The 19,044-nt window shown below is 39.9% G+C and overlaps 2 protein-coding genes across 2 annotated transcripts in view; one reads left to right on the forward strand and one right to left on the reverse strand.

Annotated features, from left to right (window-relative positions):
* The window catches only part of WDR19 (WD repeat domain 19), a 40,143-nt gene extending 31,516 nt beyond the window's left edge, over nt 1–8,627 (forward strand). Inside the window, exons 26-32 of the mRNA XM_082482957.1 lie at nt 1,285–1,409; nt 2,055–2,136; nt 2,808–2,958; nt 4,783–4,906; nt 6,619–6,695; nt 7,418–7,538; nt 8,377–8,627. Coding sequence (XP_082339083.1) covers nt 1,285–1,409; nt 2,055–2,136; nt 2,808–2,958; nt 4,783–4,906; nt 6,619–6,695; nt 7,418–7,532 — 674 coding nt within the window. The 3' untranslated portion in view covers nt 7,533–7,538; nt 8,377–8,627. The remainder of the gene's footprint in view (nt 1–1,284; nt 1,410–2,054; nt 2,137–2,807; nt 2,959–4,782; nt 4,907–6,618; nt 6,696–7,417; nt 7,539–8,376) is intronic.
* A 345-nt stretch (nt 8,628–8,972) lies between these two features.
* The window catches only part of RFC1 (replication factor C subunit 1), a 40,554-nt gene continuing 30,482 nt past the window's right edge, over nt 8,973–19,044 (reverse strand). The window contains exons 14-25 of the mRNA XM_082482339.1: nt 18,173–18,282; nt 16,389–16,503; nt 15,834–15,922; nt 14,649–14,786; nt 14,126–14,221; nt 13,867–13,965; nt 13,272–13,426; nt 13,038–13,155; nt 11,958–12,103; nt 11,283–11,496; nt 10,053–10,244; nt 8,973–9,486 (exon numbers count right to left, since the gene is read on the reverse strand). Coding sequence (XP_082338465.1) covers nt 9,391–9,486; nt 10,053–10,244; nt 11,283–11,496; nt 11,958–12,103; nt 13,038–13,155; nt 13,272–13,426; nt 13,867–13,965; nt 14,126–14,221; nt 14,649–14,786; nt 15,834–15,922; nt 16,389–16,503; nt 18,173–18,282 — 1,568 coding nt within the window. The 3' untranslated portion in view covers nt 8,973–9,390. The remainder of the gene's footprint in view (nt 9,487–10,052; nt 10,245–11,282; nt 11,497–11,957; nt 12,104–13,037; nt 13,156–13,271; nt 13,427–13,866; nt 13,966–14,125; nt 14,222–14,648; nt 14,787–15,833; nt 15,923–16,388; nt 16,504–18,172; nt 18,283–19,044) is intronic.

Here is a 19,044-nt window from a genome sequence, read left to right on the forward strand (position 1 = left end):
AACTTATATCTAAAATGCAGTGTCCCATACTGTATTTCGTATTCCCAAATAGTATAGATGTGTTCTGCAACAGTGTAATAATAAGCACAATATTTTTCTCATTAAAATCACTCATCTTGCAGTAACTGTTTCCTCCGCAGAGGCACAGTTTTAGATGGTCCCCCTCTTCCTTCAGGAGAGTTCAGTGAGTTTGATTCTGAAGTTTACACCAACATAGTTTATTCTTTCCTTAAAAGTCAAACTGTGTGATATTTTCCTTTGGGTATGCCATTTTATGTGCAGTTTTCCTTTAGTTTTTTTTGCATGTTCACATGATTTAAGACTGATCCTATTGTACTGAGAGTTAGTAACAAGCATGAAAAATTAACATTTTCCAGCAACTAATTCTGGAGTGATATTTACCTGCCTCACACAAATTCCACTGGTTGATTCAACTGTAGTGTGTAACAGCACATAACAAATTGTTCTATAAAGTAAAAGCGTTTGCTGATAGAGAAATACTGTGAGATAGAGGAAAAAAAGTTTGCTGAAATAACTGAATCTGAATTTTCCTTTAAATGCCTCCAACTGCAAAAAATATGACTTCCTTATATTCTAATAATGGAGAAAAAAAAAAAAAAAATCAAAGCAAGAACAAACAACTAGCTAAGAGTGAACTAACCATACTAAACACTGGTTGTTTTCAGCTACGTTGATAGTTTAATGAAATTCTATGGTCTCTGGACAGTCCTTTAGAGTAACCTTGAAGCAGTATAATGTAGTGAATTAACATTCAACTTTTAATTATCTCTCTAAAAGGTTTTTGGGTTGGTTTGGTTGCAGAGGCAAGGAGTTGCCAAAGCAAATGATAAAGTAAAAATATGTTAAATTAACAGTTAAACAACTTTTGAATATCTGACATTGAAGAACAAAAAGAGGTAACATCTCTAAATGCTCTAAAAATACCTTTTCTCCTTTTTATTGTGGAAGCAATGTACTGGCTACAGCATCTTCCATTTCTAAAGTTTCATTATATGAAATTGTAATCCACATATGTATTTTGCTACTGCTTAGATGACTTGTCCAAGTGTAAATTTTTTTCTTATTTAATGCCCTGGCTGATACTGTTTAGGATACTGTGACAAGGAACTGCTTGTGACTTTCCAAAGAAATTGTCATGCAAATGTCTTGCTCTAAGACGTACAAGTAACAAGCTCTAAGTAACTTCCTGTTCCACTTCATATACGTCATAAAGAAATTGTTATGAAAAATCAAATTCATTATTCAGTGTTGTTTGTTTTTAAGGAAACTACCGAAATGCACACGATGTTCTTTTCAGTATGTATTCAGAGTTAAAAACCCAGAAGATTAAAATTCCTTCTGAGATGGCTACAAACCTTATGATTCTACACAGCTATATTTTAGTGAAGGTAATGAATTGAGAAACTGAATTTATGCCTAAATTGCACAGTCTCTGATTTATTGAGCTGTAATATGGATTCTCTGTATACATAAATTACTTTGTTATATAAGTTGTATCAGCAAATCCAAGTGTATGCTAACGAGGACAACCCATACCTTTTGGTTGTTTCTGCCTCTTTGATAAGCATATTCTTTTTTAAGTAGTGAATAATTAAAACCCTACATCTGGCTTCCTGTATTTCTTTTGCATTCATACTTGAAAATATGTTGTGGTGCTGGTACTATCATTAATTATTGTTCATAAGCAGATCACTGCTTTTCTGTAAATGAAATTAAGCAAGGGGCTCAAATGATTTCTAGTAGTTAACCCGTGCCCCATGAGGATATCCCTTCAGCCTACAGCCAGCTCCTGGCCTCCCGCTCTACCCGCAGGGGGACAAGAGCAGGCAGATGGCAGGCTGGAGGCCAGAAAGACTGTTCTGGGAAAGAGCCACTGTCGTCTCTGGTCCTTTCTCTCATGCATGACACACCCCTGCTCAGTTTCGTGAAAGAGCAGTGGGCGTGCAGCTCTCAGAAGGATGAATGCCAAGAGCAGGCTGCAGGATTTACTCTCTAAAGGCTCCAATTAATTCAATATGTTTTTTGTGTTCCAGACTCACGTGAAACGTGGCGATCACATGAAGGGAGCACGTATGCTTATACGTGTAGCCAACAACATCAGCAAGTTCCCATCACGTAAGTGCTGACAGCATAGAAGGGCATCCCGTCTTCTACAGGACAATTCATTAATCATTGCATTAGAAGGTGCATTCTCCTCTTACGACCCTATAGGGCACATGACAAAGTGCAAATAGACAGTGTGCTCTGCCATCCTCCACAGGAGAGCTCTTTGATAGACTGCCTCCAGGACGGGTTCTCCACCAAAAGTTTCATCTGTCCTCACCCACCATAACTGCAGTACCACACACCTGAACCACAATTCAGGTACTGCAGTACCTGCCTGAACCACACACAGTCTCAGGATCATATGTAATGAACTGACTGGTTCTGTGACTTTATCACAATATTTTAATCAATTTTCTTTTGCAAATACTTTTTGGGTACATGGAAAATGTAGACTAAAACATAGAGTTTAAAAGTGCAGGCCAGATTTGGGAGAAATGGGTATAATCAAAACATTCCTGCTGCCATGCTGAGCTTTGGAAATGCCAGGTAGCAAGAGGTGAAACCGTGATTTTCTTGCATGTGGTTAGGGGAATCGCACAAATAGTGCGACTGTGTACCATGAGAAAGAAGAAAAATACTGTCATTTTTCATCAGTACCTTTTCAGCTGTGTTAGCCCAAAGGCTTTCAAAATTAATACCGGTAAATAAATATTTGACATCATTTTTTCATTCTCTTACAGACATTGTGCCAATTTTGACTTCAACTGTAATCGAGTGTCATAGAGCAGGACTGAAGAACTCAGCCTTCAGTTTTGCTGCTATGTTGATGAGACCAGAGTATCGTAATAAAATAGATCTTAAATACAAAAAGAAAATTGAAGCAATGGTCAGGTGAGCAGTGTTAATCTGTACTTTCACATGTACACAATATCAACACTTTATTTGTAATGTAATTATTGCTCATAAAGCCTTTATCCTGTTTTCATATTATTTCACCATATCAAATTTGGAAGGCTAAGAACCATTCCCTTCTTCTCTGAAAATTAAAGGCTCTTCTGTCCTCTTGGATGTGATAAACTTTAAATGCAACGTGCGTGTAAAATGTTTCCTAAACAGCAGTAATGTTTTCCATCTGCAGGCAGCCTTCCAGTACCTAAAGGGAGCCTACAGGAAAGCTGGAGAGGGACTTTTTCTGAGGGCATGTAGTGATAGAACAAGGGGGAATGGCTTCAAACTGGAAGAGATTTAGATCAGATCTCAGGAAGAAATTTTTCACTGGTGAGGGTGGTGAGGCAGTGGAACAGGTTGCCCAGAGAAGTTGTGGATACCCCATCCCTGGGAATGTTCAAGGCCAGGTTCGATGGGGCTTTGAGCAACCTGGTCTAGTGGGAGGTGTCCTTGCCCATGGCAGGGGGGTTAGAACTGGGTGATCTTCAAGGTCCCTTCCAACCCAAACCATTCTCTGATTTGCTGTGACTGTTTTTAAAGTGAGCTGATGGTTTTCATAGTGTTTATTATAATTGCGAGATCCTAATCTACAGCAGTAGTCCATTGCCTTGTATGTGGAAACTTTTTCTCAATAGGCCTTGCTTTGGCTTCCCCCCCACCTTGTATTTTCTTGTCACTTGGTCTCAAAGTTCTTCTGGAATGGAATTCTTTGCAGCTGACTCTGGCCTCTTATCAGCCTGAATATTATATACAAGCTGTGTCATCACATTGTTTTCCCTTATATTTTATGAGCGTGCAGAACAGCAGTAGGTTACCACAGATGTATACTATGAGAACTGTTTATCCTGGTCTGTTTGGTATCTTTTAACCATTTTTTGAAGTTATACAAAGTTCTTCCCTCTTGCCTGCTTGTTAATGTTTCTAGACTATTCCAGAAGCTTCTAAAATAAGGCATCAATGTTAAACATGCTAGATTAGGAATGCATCATCATGGCTTTTATCCATACCTCAGATTTTTTCACACAAAGGAACAGGCCATCGCAAGGGAAACAGACATGCCCGGGCTAATAAACTGAAAAATTAAGTTAATCAGGCCAAGTACTAAGATAACTAAGGAAACCATCGAATCGTCTCCAAGGTTACTAGGTTAAACACTAGAAAAGATGTATCCTCTTCATTGGAAAATATGCTAAAAGTGAATCTAAGCAAGCTTTTCATCTATAAATGTTCCATAGAAGATTAAATATTAAGGTCACACAAGAGATCTGAAAAAAGGTCTCCCCTGCCCCAGGTGCTGTGATGGGGTGATGCCTGATGCCATCAGGACACTTGCATGAAAACAAGCCTGCAAAAGGCAGAGTTACAAGCTGTACAGTCCCACCAGGATGCCCGAGTTATGTCTTGTTAATTCAATTCTTGTGGACGCTCCTGTCACATAAACATACTGAAGCAGAGAAACCATAGCACTATAGTCTACACATACAGATCATGAGTTTGGAAAGATTTCAAAGTATTGTGGTCTGTTGTAGCTTGAAAAAGGTTGTATTGTTTCAAATTAGATGGAAAAATAACCTATTTCTGAGTTTACATAATTGTGATTGGTTGATAATTAAAAGGAATTGTCTGGTAGAATATAAAATAGAAACTGGAAGCTGTGCAAATAACTCAAAGAACAAATACTTGCTAAGTATCAAAGGCACTGTAAAACATCTTTGTTCAAGTTCAAAGTGCTCAAGGTTCTTACTCACATTTGTATGTTACTTCTAGACGTCCTGACACAACAGAGGCAGAGGAGCCAACGACAGCCTGTCCCTACTGTGCGTTCCAGCTCCCAGAGTGTGAGCTTTTGTGTCCTGGCTGTAAAAACAATCTCCCGTACTGCATTGCGACTGTGAGTGGCTGCCTTGTTTTCTGCAGTGTGAGAATGAACATAAAGCTTTTCCTTCCTTCTGAAAATAAGTTCCTTTGAACATCTTTGGTTTGCTAGTACCAAACTACCAAAACCAACCTAGATGGTTTCTGGGGGTTGGTTGGTTGGGGTTTTTTCCAAGCTGTTACCAAATCGGTAAAAACTATTCTTGTTGTCTTTAACTATCACAGAATGCCCTTAGTTGCCCCCTACAACAGCGTTCAGTGCAGCTGCAGCACTTGGGAGAAGGCACAGACAGGACAATGCTGCTGCTGCCTTCCCAGCCCAGCTCCTCGCTCAGGTGCTCCAGGGCTCAGAGCAGTAAGGGCAGAGATGGAAGTCCTCCTCTCTTCTTCCATGAACAGGAGCTTGTGGAGGGCACAGCTCTCCTCCTCCCATTAACTCCAGGCTGCCAAGACTTCAAATAAAATAAAACCCATGCCACTTCAAAAATCGTTTTTTTTGGGAACGCCCAGAATTTAACAGAATTTTTAGGCACTTCCAGGGTTAAGTAATGGTTCAGCCCATGACCTCAGCATTTTATCTTACTGAGCCTTACGGAAATGAGAAGTGCTAACATTTTTGTTTCAGGATCCTTTAGTGTCCTGAAAAGCTATGGATGGGGTACATTCCCAGAAGAGCCATGCATCCCACTGTTACCCTTATAGAGTAGCATTAGCTACTCTATAACTAACACTTTGTTTTTACTAGGTTCAAGTGATTTATCACACTACAGCAAAATCAAAATTTACTTGAGCAGAAACCAAATGTTAGAGTTAGCATTCTTTATTAAAACTAAAGAATTATGTCTTACAGAAAAATATTAATAGCAGTTATCTAGTCTTATAATCTATTAGTTTAGCAGAATAAGATGACCAGTATACTTTAGAAGTATTATCTCAACAGAAAACCCCAAGGCTTTTAACTATAGCTTTATGGGCCAAACAATGTATGGATTCATGTATATTTCACATTATTTATTTAGGCTGTCTTGGTTATAGTTTATTTACATCACAGGTATTTGTAGCATCATTAGGAATGCAGCATTTTCACATTTCTTATGAGTCAGTGTCAAAACAGTCTACTGTTGGACATCATATTAGAACATGAATCTCCCAATGTAGTTCAAGGTGCTGTTGTATTTTATAGTAGTGAAAAGGTACGTATGAATTCTTTGTACCAAAAGCAAATTAGTAAACCATACCAAAACAGAGGAAATAATTTCTGTTCAAAGAGGCGAGTGCCAGGAAGCCACTATGCTCACAAACTTGACAGCATTGAATGTGACCTCCTGGGCTTTGGGGACATTTTTTGAATGTCATATGCAGCAACAGAAATCACAGTAGATTTACATACATCTCAAGACTTAGATCTACAGATGACATTCTAGAATTGCCAAACTAAAAGAATTTTAAAAGTTGTTATTCAATACATTCTTAGATTATTTTTTTTTTAAAAAGAGGAATGAGAATTAGAATGAAAACACCGCATCTCACTGAGAGCTTCTTTTCTATAGTTACAGAATTTACACAGTAGTCAAACTACAGTAACACTATTATGGTTTTCGTTTTTTAATTCCTCAAGATCTTTGGAACTCAGTTGCTGAGACTTTCCACAATAACAGGTAAAAAATTCAACGCACAGTGTACAAGGACTGCACATGCCATTTAATTACTTGTGGCTTTTGTGTGCAGGGTCGGCATATGCTGCGAGATGACTGGACAGTCTGCCCACACTGTGACTTTCCTGCCCTCTATTCAGAATTCAAGAAGTAAGTTGGGATTTGTTTTCTGTTGCAGGATTCCAATGTTGTTTGTTCATACTTTAGCAGCGAATTGTTTCATTTGGTACTAAAAACACGTGACAGCTGGGGGTGGGGGGAAGATTAGATTGTGGAAGAAGAATCCACCTTACTTGGGTAGTCTCACCTAACATACTCACAGAACATCGCTTCAAAGTGGACCAAAAACTATGATAAAGAACAAACTCAGCTGGAGATGCAGGGCTCCAACACCAGGGACAGTAATGAAGATGGATGAGGGGGGGCTTGTGTATGTTCTCAGCTCCTTCCCAGAAGGTGGCCTGATACAAGGGTAGGAGGAACACAGGCACAGCAGCAAACAAAAATAAAATACCCATAGTATTGGGAGTTACTGATTATTGTCCCCAGTAATCACCTGTGTGAGAATGAGACTGGAACAGTGAAGCTGCAAAAAGTTCATGGTCTGGCCCAGGCTCCTTTGTATAGGTTTTACTTGCCTAATTTTCCTCATGCCCATGCAAACATCAGCAGCATTCCTGTTGCGATATTGGTTCTCAAATGTTAAACCCAAATAAACCAGACTTTGCTCTGCCTAGACACAAGCAGCCCTTGCTCCGGCCTGTATTTGTTACATAGGTCAGAATACACTCTATGCTTTCTGCCTCAAGCCCAGCTGTTCCTTTGAAAACGTTAGAATTATCATTTCATCGGTCACCCTTCTTTTAAAACAGCATGTTACAGACCGAAAACGTATGTCCAATGTGTTCTGAAAGGATTAACATTGTTCATCTTAAGAAAATAAGCGATTGCACACAGTACCTCAAAGCAGAAGATGGGGACCAATAAACTCAGGTATGTGCTAGAGCCTGTATTTTTTTTTTTTACTGAACAGAGCTTATTCTAGAGGAGACCGAGTTTTTCCCAGCAAGGCAAATGCAGCGTTCAAGAATTTAACTTACAGCCTGGGTCTGTGCCTCAGGTATTGAGTGTGCCTCAGCTGTATTGCCTGTTTGCCCTCAGACAGGCAAACACCAGTAGGTTTTGCTACTGCAACTAACCTGGTGGTTAATTCATTCCAGTTGTGAGGCTTTAAACCAGTTTACCTGTATGATCATGTTATCATCCACAACACGTTCTGGTTTGGAACCTGTTCCTGAACACCAGTTGTGCTTCAGTAGCACAGAGAACAGTTTGAAGATCTCGGCATCATCAAATCCTTCTACAGGTCTACCAACAAGTAGTTTAAGTGTAGAAAGAGACATACACTAACTGCAAGGAGCAGATCTAAAAATGCAGGTTACGTGATCTTAGCTTCTATGTTTAACAGAATATAAGAGTATCACACAGTATAACAGCAACATAGTATTGGCTTGAAATACTCATATTTTAAAGAATGAGATGACTGCTCACACACTTACATCCAAGACTAGTTTTGTTAAAAGAATGGTAACTGAAAAGGAGTTAAAGTTCCTCATTAATTTTGACATTTGAAGGCAGATTTACTAGTGCAAACACCTTATGTGAAAACTTAGCTATAGGTCAAAGTAACACACAAGCGATATTGTAAGTTATATACACCACAGTAACATTTTTGTTAAGGTTTTCACAGACTGGAAAAAAACTTAATTGTCGTTTCCTATCACAGTCTTTGTATCTTGGCATACGACTAACTGCCTCTGTTTATTTTCAGAACTGCATGTGTTGTCTGGCAAGCAGCAAGGAAAGCTCCATCACTATGTTACACATCTTTTCCCTGCTAGGATTTAATAACAACCACCAAGTCACTTCTATTTTGTGATAGCCTGTACATATTTAGCTTTTGATAAATTTTGTACTTTGATTTATTATAGTAATAAAACTGATTGATAATTCTTCTTACCAAGCAAAATTTGTGTTTTATCTGCACCAAAGACAAACCAAGGGGCATTCTGTTATGCAAGTGGCAAAACAAACCCTAGTGTTCTCTTTTTCAACATCAGTTCTGAATTTTTATGACTATTTTCTCTTAAACATTTCTTACTCTTTAAGTATTCCTTTCTGATTAAAGATACAACTCAAACAACCACAGGCTCCTCCAGTTTTGGAACCAAATCCCTCACTGCTTTTCTGTCTTTAACTGAACAAAAGGGAAGTTGTAGGAAAAGAGTAACACCACATCCTGTACATGAAGGAAAGGCAAAACTTTGGAAGAAAAGAGAGGGAGAGAGAGAGAACACTCCATGAACTTAACCAAAACTTTAAAAGACTCCTGTGAAACGTTTTATTGTAAATTTATACACTGCTTAATTTCTGTAATGTACAAATACGCAATTTAGGTTGGGGCGAGGGGGTTGCATCATGTACTATTTACAAGCATTCACCACAATGTCGTGGCATTTATAAAAAAATAAGAATTAAAAAAAAAAAAAAGAAGTGAAGTCCTAGGAAGACTTAGCATAAATGCCAGGTAACTAAGCATCGCATTTTCATGTTCATGCAGCTGGGTGTTTGTTGCACAAGGATATTTATAGCTTGTAACGTGGTAGCACGTTAAGAGAAAGTACAGCACTGCATAGTGAGAGAGTACAGTGGCTACATCACCTCTATAAGAGGAGCAGTTTCAACGCACCGGTTCCACCTTCCCAGCTCCGTCACTGGATCAGTTTCACATTCCCAACAGAAGTTAGATAAGCAAAGCTGCATCCAGAGCAAGATTTTATTCGGCTTAATGTCTTGTTTTCTCTTTTCTTTTCCCTTCTTTTTTTGTTGTTTCTTCATTTTTCTCTTTTTTTGGCAGTTTGGAAGACTTTGCCTTTTTTTGCTACAAACAGAACATACAGACAGTTTAAAATCCAACTGCAGCCTGACAAAAGCATAAGTCAAAATGCTCTAAGTGTTAAAAGAAAGAGCCATCTCCTCCCTTCCACTCCCCTTTCCAGTATCAAGTTTTTGAGTGCCACAGAGAGTACAGACTCTACAACATTCAGTCTTAAGGGCTGAGCACAGTTTTGGCGATGCCTACAAAGGGTATTACCAGAATCGCTGTCTGCAATAACCACAGGCAAAGGCCTGTGGCTGCTTCTTACCAATGGAGCCCTCCCCACCAACACCTAAAATATTACTAATTTTTGGAATTGGATGCAGTATTCATGAGTTCACAGTGCTGTCTCACTTTGGTCCAACATTCAAGCAGAAGACAATGGATGGAAAGAACTTAAGACTTTTTCACACTACTACTAGTTAAGAATTTAAAAGCTGAGAGATGATGTATTCAATATCTACTATGATTTTTTATTAATACAGATGATGTTACACGTCCCAGAAATGTAACTAAAAAACAAGAAAACAGTTTAGTGTGGTGGTTTAACACTGAGAAAGCAAAGTCACCTTAATCATTGCATCACTTTCAACAGTATTTTGCTCATCCTCATCAGATTGGATCTCTTCCATGTTCAAGTCTTCATTCAGTTCTAAGGTCATAGCAGATCCCGACTGCCTTTTAGATGTCTTGACAGAATTAAGTGAATATGGAGTCAGATGTGCCTCTTTGTTGTAGGCACGTGTAAAAGCTGCTTTCACCTGTTAGGTTAGAAGGAAACACTATGAGCATCATCTTAGGAACTCTAGGTTGTTAGCTAACCAACTCTTGGCTAGAGATTCCACATCATCTTTCCTTTGAGAAGATGGGACCAAAGATTTCTAGAAGAGGACACTATCTTGAAAGGACACAGAAACCATCTAAGAGCTGTATGGTGAAGGCTCATTTTAAACGAGTTCCACATAATCCTCAGATAGACTATGCATCTTCAGATGCTTCTTGCTTAGGCATCCAATAATTTCAGCACTGTTCTGCTGCCACCTAATCCAAGCACTGAACACCTGCCACACTGGAGCAGTCTATTCAGACTAGGCGTAAGCAATATGATATTAGCGTGCAGATAGCAGAGAAGATTCTTCTCTCGCTGAGCACCCAACCTGAGATGGGGGGAGATGATGGTTCAGATCTCACACATGCCTAGTTTGTAGCAGGGACTTGAGCTGAAGCTCACCTGGTACCAGGTGAGGGTCCCAACCACTGAAGTGGATTAGCTGGGTACCAGAGAAGCACCACACAATGTCCCCCCGGGTCTGACAGTTCAGTCTAACAGGACTGTGGCAGATGCAAGCCAGCCTCTGAATTCAGTGCCCACACCGTAACAAATACCCTTGTGTCCCTCCTCCTTTGCACGGTGGTAAGAAAGGCAGCACTCAGCATGAAGGTAATGGAGCTCATAGCCAGGAGCTTGCCTGTAGAAAGGTACCAGCTTTGCCTGTCCGTTCTGTGTTCCACTTCTATGCCCCAGACACAGCCAACTCCCAGTGATCCTTTACACCAGAACAACAGGTATAAGACTCCTGAATGAAGCACAGCCTGACTATCTTTTAGGACACAACCCTGAACCTTTAGAAGTATGCTTGACAGCTGATTTTACAAAGACTACCCTTAATTAAATTACAGTTAATAAGCAGCTGCACCAACTTCAGCTTTTCAGCACCACATGCATACCACACCTATAATTCTAGGATTTCTTTTTAAAGATGTGAAAGAAAAGCTAAAAATTCACTATTGAATTTTACCTTGGGATCCAGCTTTGAAAAAGGGCTGGGTTTACCTCCCCACATGCTTATTTCCATGATATTTTCAACATCTTCTTTCATCAAACAGTAAGAGTCCATGAACGTTATAGCTTCTTGTACACCATCTGCTCCAAAGTCCTTCAAGGGCTGGACAAGCGCATCCCGCAAATATGGCAAATACTCCATATTTACTGTCCTCTTGCACGTCTGGGTTCTTTGTGAAATTGAAAGTAGTCAGTAAATCTGTACAACCACCATCACTCCCTTGTAAACACAAGCAACCTGTAGGTAAGGGCCTCAACAAATGGAAAACCAGCTGCCTTAAGAGTTAACTGCAAGTTGTACTGTGCCATTTCTTTTGCCATACCCGCATTAGGGATAACCAGTGCAAGATATTTAAACGCCGAACAGTCTGGAGAAACACATCCCTAACTGAGAAACAACTTTGGGGGGCGGGGAGGCAGTCACAGTACTGCTGACTATACTAAAAGTGCAGTCTGACTGTTGTCCAGATTAAGTGCTAAGAAAGTATCGCCAACAACATATGAGCATGCTGGCAGAATGTACACTTAAGTTTGTACCAAGCACAGCAAGGAATTAATGGTAGGTAATGAACTACGTGAGAACTAAATATATCCGTGTTGATATAGATCAGAAGAGGAATGTCAGTACTACCTGAGGCTCATATGCATTGCCAGTTCTTGAATGATACGATCGTGTTTGCCTGTGGATGAAAATTTCCCCAGCCAGCTGGGAAAGACAGGAAACTGGGACATGTAACCTCTCATCAGCTCCCCGGGGAGAACACTTGCATAAATAGCCTGAAAAAGTAACACACATGCCAAATTCAAATCACAACAGATTAGTGTCACTGGCACCCTGACATACTGCCCTACTTGCCGGTGTGAAAGGGAACAGTGAATAAAGTTCCACAGTGGAAGCAGTTTGTTTTAAGAGAGCTCTTTCTTGGTTTTGCTTGTTTCTGTTCAACCCCTTTTAGGTTACAACTTCATCTCTTGTACCACCCTATTATTTTTTTTTTACCACGTTCTAAAATATCCGTGAGATTATCTGGGTTTTAAAAACCATTAAAAAGCCTGTTTCATTTCTCATTTTAGAGTGCAGTCAGACAGACAGCTGACTTCACTCAAATCCTTGCTGTAGTCTCCAGCAGATTGATATGGTGAAGGAGACACTTCTGAAGAACACCATGGATCTACATAAACTCAGCTAGGTAAGTTCCTAAGCAACTCATCTTTTTGGACCTGCACAAAGCAGGGAGGTGGACTAGGTGACCTCCAGAGATCCCTTCCAACTTCAACTATGACACATTCTCTGATGCCAGTCATAATACTTTAAGCACAAGTCTTGCCAATGTTTCAATGATCATTAGAAGTACAGTGATGGAGCTTCAGTCCTCTGCTTTGGGAGAAATACTGGCCTGGTGAGAGGCTGGGAGAGGAAACACAAATAAAACTGAGTAGCCTTGTAACCACACATCAGAAGCGATACGGGCCACGTGCTCCTATGCTTCATGAAGGTTCAAGCTTTTCCAAGTTTCAGAAGACTTCATTTCATAATACAGTGTGGGTTCAACAATATGAATACGGGAAACTGCTCTACTCACCAGAACAGAGAATACTGCATGAAGTATGAACTATACAGGTCAAAATTATACTGAAATATCAATTTCAAGGGATCAGTCTTTTACACTGGACACCCACAAAGCACATAAAATGAGCGTTAAGTGCTCACCTGTGTTGGAAGAAGATTCCAGTTTTGCTTGCTACGAATCTGTCTGTCCACTATATCACCATCACATATACTATCAGCTGCTCTACTCAAGAGTACCAAGTGCTTTTTCAGGTTTCCTCTGGAAAAAAAACAAAGTTGACTATATTACAAAGCAGAAATATCCAGATGGGTTTTAGTCTAGTTTTACTCCCCGACACAAAAGTCTACGTCAATTTAGGGTATGGAATAACTCACCCAGCAGCGGATGGTTTCACATGTACATAGTTCTCTTGGACGAAGAGAGGTGCTAGGGAATAATCATGGAAGAAAAGATCCGATTTGTCTATAAGAGACATACGAGAAGCCTCCTCTCCAGTAGCAAAAACCTTCCGGACAACATCAAAAGGGCCCTAAGTAAATGATATGTCAAGAAGTCAGTGGGTTGCAGGTCCACACAAACAATAAGAAACAGCACAAATCAACAAAATTACTTTAGTGATGGTACCCAACAATATCTGGACTCATCAGTAGAAGTTCAGTGTTCGGTATTTCCTTCCTAGCACTTCACTGGTTTTTGATAATTGCATTCTACTCCCAATATCAGGAGAATTTTCTTCTAAATAAAGGACTCAGTATGAGAAGTATGAGTTTCATAATTGCATCTTATGTAAGAGATCAGTACATCAAAATATATACCCAGTCCTGGATTTACTGCTCTGCAACTATTTGTGGCAAGTTTGACAGCTCCCCCTGCCTGGGCTATTAGTGCTTTAGTTCAGAAGATGCTTATAAAACCTAGTGATTATATCACGCTATGACAGTAAAAGCCAACCCAGTATTTCACACTTACCAGTTTGATATCCTTTTTGGCTCTGCTGGCATCCGTTTTAGCCTCATCATAGGTCAATGATTTCTCTTTTGCACACCACATATTAAGATTATGTAAAACCTAAAGAATAAAATTGACAGTTTGGTAGCATAAGAGCATTTAAATGAAAGACTTGAGCAAAAAACAGCCTGATCTATCTATATAAAAATAATAAAACTGTTCAAATACTACACTGAAGTCAAGGACTTCTAAATGACGTGCTCTCTGAATTGGTACTGACCTGTCTGATGTCCTGATTTGCTGCCAGAATTATCTCTTGCATAGCAGGTGGTGGAATTTTTAAACCTTCTTTAAATGCAATAGACATCATGGCACCCTGTAATGCATGCAATTGAGAAATTGTCACTAGAGAATTCCTATGAATTCTTTCCCCTACAGAACATATTGACACATTTATGAGAGCACACTACTGTATTTTTATTTTTTTTAAAGGACATATAATTTAAATTTTCTCCCATAAACATAAGTCATTCTTTGTCATTGATATAAAAAAGATGCATGATCATTTAAAAATAAAAGTATTTGGATATATCCAAGACAGACTTCTAAATCTGAAAGGCTTTGGGATACTTCATTCTTTGGGAAGAAAACTCAGACAACCCATTTTGAAAAGCAGAGTTACTCACTGAGGTGGATCCATTAAGTTTTAAGTGGCGTTTCCCATTCTGCATTACTTCCGCCACATGAAGGCAAAATTTATTGATGGTAATTCAGTGCAGCCCATATAGCCACAGCCTCCTTACCTTAATCTGTTCTAGACGAGGTCTCTGAAAACGAAGATCAAAACAGTAGTGGACCAAGGAACGAATTTTAGGATGGTTGCGATCATTACACATACAGATGATGGGAATCTTTGTGTGTCTAATCAAACCAATCAACTCCTGTGATTTAAACACATTACAATAACTACATCAGATTAGTCATTCTTATTCTCAGAGTTAAGTGTCATACCAAGCAGCATGAATCCTTGCCTTAAATCACATCCTTGACAGATGCAAGTCTATAAATCTCTTCCTGCTGTAATCACATTTCCACACAGTGAAAAAAAAACATAGCCTGCCTTCTACTTTTTCCACTTGCTATTCTATCCAGCTGCAATAAAACTGCTGTCTACCCACTTCCAGCAATCTTGTTCAGACCTTTCTTTATGCAACAATTAAGATCAATAGCCCAGAGTAGAGCTGTCCACCTGCAGAATTAGATTCATTTGTCCAAAGGGCACCTGGCCTATGCCCAGAGGGAGCACACATCTTTCTGACTGCACCCTGCTGCAAACAACAAAGAAGCAGGAAGTAAAAAAAGATTGGCTCTTCCCTACCCAAAGAGCTCAACCCTGGGGCTTCAGCATTAGTAGGCTTACCAGAACAGACTTTGCCTGCTCTAATGAAGGTGAAATTCAGTTCAATTTCATATTCCTACAATATAAGTGTCTGCATCCGAGCTGAAAACCCGTATGCCCTTTATTGTCCAAGTATTGTATTTGACCATAGGAAATCTTCAGAAGCTAGATGGAGCTGTTAAGGAGAACCAAGGATAATACTGCCTATGCCCCATTAGTTATTCAGTGTTACTGCCTACTGAAGAGAGCAACTGCCCCAGCCAGATTACAAACCTCTCACTGCAGGTAGATGTCAGATGCAGAGGCCTGAGGATAAATTCACCTTGTCCAGGAACAAACGTCTAAAGTGCACACACCCAGGTTTCTCACTCCAGGTTTCTTTTATAGAATTATCTTTCCCCTGCCCCCCTCTACCAATGCACAATTCTTACACAACGACAGACTTCTAAAATAGGTCAGATAAACTGTACACTACAGAGACTTTCTATGGACCGTGGGTTGAAGACAGTAGACTGGCTTGAAATATTTTGTGCTGTATATGGTATGCACTCTTAGCAATGGCATTAGCTAATAACTATAGCAGTTTCACCTGAATCCCTCCTCTGTCTTCATTGCCTGCCATACCATCCACTTCATCCATGATCAATACATGTTTCCCGCTAACTGATGAGGATGTGCCTGAAAATGAATATGGACAAGAAAATGAGATGGGAATAAAATAGGGTCTTGCTCAGAGTTTTACCCAATGCTTTATAGGTTAGGTAAGCCCATCCTAGACAACTGAGGTGGCGGCGAACCTCTTGCTCCGCTGCTTGATCACATGAATCTATGTTCACAGAACAGAACTGACTGTAGCCTCATGTCATCTTCCAAGAAACAAGTCCCACGCAACAGAAGAGCAACTGCAGAGTTCTTGAATAATTTTTGCAGATTACCTACTGATTCTACTAATAGCAGGATTTAATTCTACAATTGAAGATGAAATAAAACAGCTAACGAAATGAATCCATCCCTATTAGAGCCAGATCCCTCCACATGATGAGGAAGTTAAATTCCTAATACTGTTGCGTAATAAGGAAGCTCTGTCCCTCCTGTAACCAGACTCTTAACACAACAAGAATTCTCCTTCAAACAATACACATACCAGAACAGAAGTCTTTGATGCTGGTGTTGTTAAGCGATTCAGCAACTACTTCCTTTAGACTGTTCTTACTGCGAGTGTCACTGGCATTCAGCTCCACATAGCTATACCCCAGTTCCTAGTCCAAACACACAAACCACACAAAAAAAATGAGAACGCAGATCAGTGAAAGAACATACACATACTCAGAATTAGAAACAGTATTTCAAAGTTCCAGAAGAAAGCTCTTAGAACACTGCTGTCACATATGAGTTGTGGCTTTGATTCCTTTCTCCCCTTATACTCAATTTCTCTCACACTCCAAAAATATTTATAACCAGACACAGAACAGATATGCCCAAAAGAGAGATGGGGCAAGGGGGAGGTGGGTGGTGGAACTGAGAAGAAAAAAAAAAAAGGGGGGGGGGGAGGGGAAAAAAAACCAAACAAACAAACCAACCAAAACACCCAAACTCCACAGTCAGTGCCACAGATCTAGTTCTGAAGAATTAACAAAACTGCCGCCAGGGATAAAAACAGAACTATAAGACAAGGCTGGCTAAGCTCCAAGGCATTTCCAGCTGCATATCAAAGTCTTAAAAGAGTCAGGACAAGAAACATGCCACATCCCTCTGACCAGTGGAGGAAAAAGAAGCTTTTAACTATTTAACAGCTAGGGAACACATGGCTCCCCCCACAGTCACAACACTTCAGAACAGGGCCAGGCTGCATGACAGTCCCTGAAAGAATTTAACCCAGCTGCTCCTTTATCAGCAAACTTCCCCGCCAGGGGCATGCCATGGCACAGCAGCGAGCTGCACACAGCTTTGCTCTTGCAGCTTGAATCACCCTGTTTTGTTGGCTGCTCCTGTGGAGCACACTGAAATGCTCTGCAGACCTGAAGCAGCTGTGAACAAGCTAGATCAGAAACCAGCAGAAAAGACCATGCTAGTGTACAAGTGAACCCAAGTCAGCACGTCCAGCTTTTCTGCAGGTCTAGTTTTTGGGTGCAGCATCAGTTTGCTGGCACAAAGCTCTACGTAGAGAGGTGAGGTATGGAGTAACTCAATCTCCCAACTCAAATATTGAGGTAAGTAATCATTCCTTCCCAGCACAAAGATCAGATAGCTCACAATAGTTCTTAACCCTTCCAGGCTGGTAGTATCAGATTCTAAGAAAGTTCTTGCAAGTCAAACCAAAAGATGATCTGTAATTTGATACAACACCACTATTAGTAAGTTCCCAGCTAATTCTCATGACACAGTTAATGGAACACAGTGTTCCAGCCAAGTTAGGAAAAACTAATTTCTAAATTCAGATTTAGAAATGGACACACAGCCCTGTCAACTTGTCTCATCCTAACGTAGTATTTGAATTTAGAGTGAGTCTGGGGAAGTTGTCTTTGTTAGATACATAAACATCACAACAAAGTTTGTCATAGAAACTCTCAAAAAGCTTACCAGAATTCAACCCCCACTAAATTTAGTGCAAATACTCTCTGACTTGAACTAGTGTTAAACACTTATGACTTTTGAAAATAATTTCCAACTGCTCAACGTACTGCTATATGCTTTCTCTCAATATAAAAGAAAGAAATGCAGACACCCTTTGCTATATTCTCATCCCAGACCTGATAAAACTATCTAAACATCCACGTATTTCACCAGTAACCCTGTTCTGAGCCGATGGAACTAGGCTGGGAGCAGACCCTGGTAATTTAGAGGATATCCACCTGCATGCTGTATCTGGATACAGATACAGCATCAATACATTACAAACGGTGCTGGGAACAGCTGTTATCAACTCACCTTACAAACCAAAGAAGCTGTAGTAGTTTTACCAACTCCAGGCGGACCAGAAAGTAGTGCTGCTTTAAAACCAGTACCATCATCTTTCCCTCCAGTTTTATTGGTCTTCGCTATAAAAGAAGATTCCAGGTTTTACCTCCATACGTATTACAAAACAAACTGCATACTTCATGTAAATCTTTAAAGATATCAAGCATCACTGGAGTTTTTCCCTCATTTAAGGCTTGATATGAAAAATACATACACATCTGCATCCTAACCACTTGGGGAAAATCTGTTTAAACCATTTTTCTTCATTTAAGATTTGCAGTGATTCTAAACTGAAAAATAGCAAAAGTGCTATTAACATAATACAACCATTTCTGCATTTTTCTCACAACCACATCATAAAAAAAGCAACCAAAACACCAACAAACCAAACCAACACACACACACAGGAAAAAAAAAAAAAAAAAAAAAACACTCCAATAGCAGGGAAGCTTAAATACTATTTTAACCACAGGAAAAAAAACCACACCTGTCCACAGGATGACATGGGCTGCTTGTAAGGCAGAACCAGGACCTTAGTGAGTCATCTCGTCCCCATGCGTAATGCTATCCCATATTTTCACCATGTGTACAGACAGGTTAGCACTGGTCAACATTTCTCTTGGTGAGAAAGAATTCACTAGGCTGAACATGAGGCCAATTTTATACACATTACTGCTAGCTTATTTTGGTTTCTTTTGGAAAAAAAGTCACATTTTAAGAGAAAACCCCACAAAACCACCCCCACCCCACTCAGGCTCACTGCTGCCATGAAAAAATGCATCTGACTTCAGCCTCTTTCCTGTTCTAGAATTGCTCTGCTATCTCAAAGGCCCTCATCAGTC

This window comes from Vanellus vanellus (genome assembly GCF_965231255.1).
Source record: "Vanellus vanellus genome assembly, chromosome: 4".
NCBI classification, from domain to species: Eukaryota; Metazoa; Chordata; class Aves; order Charadriiformes; family Charadriidae; genus Vanellus; species Vanellus vanellus.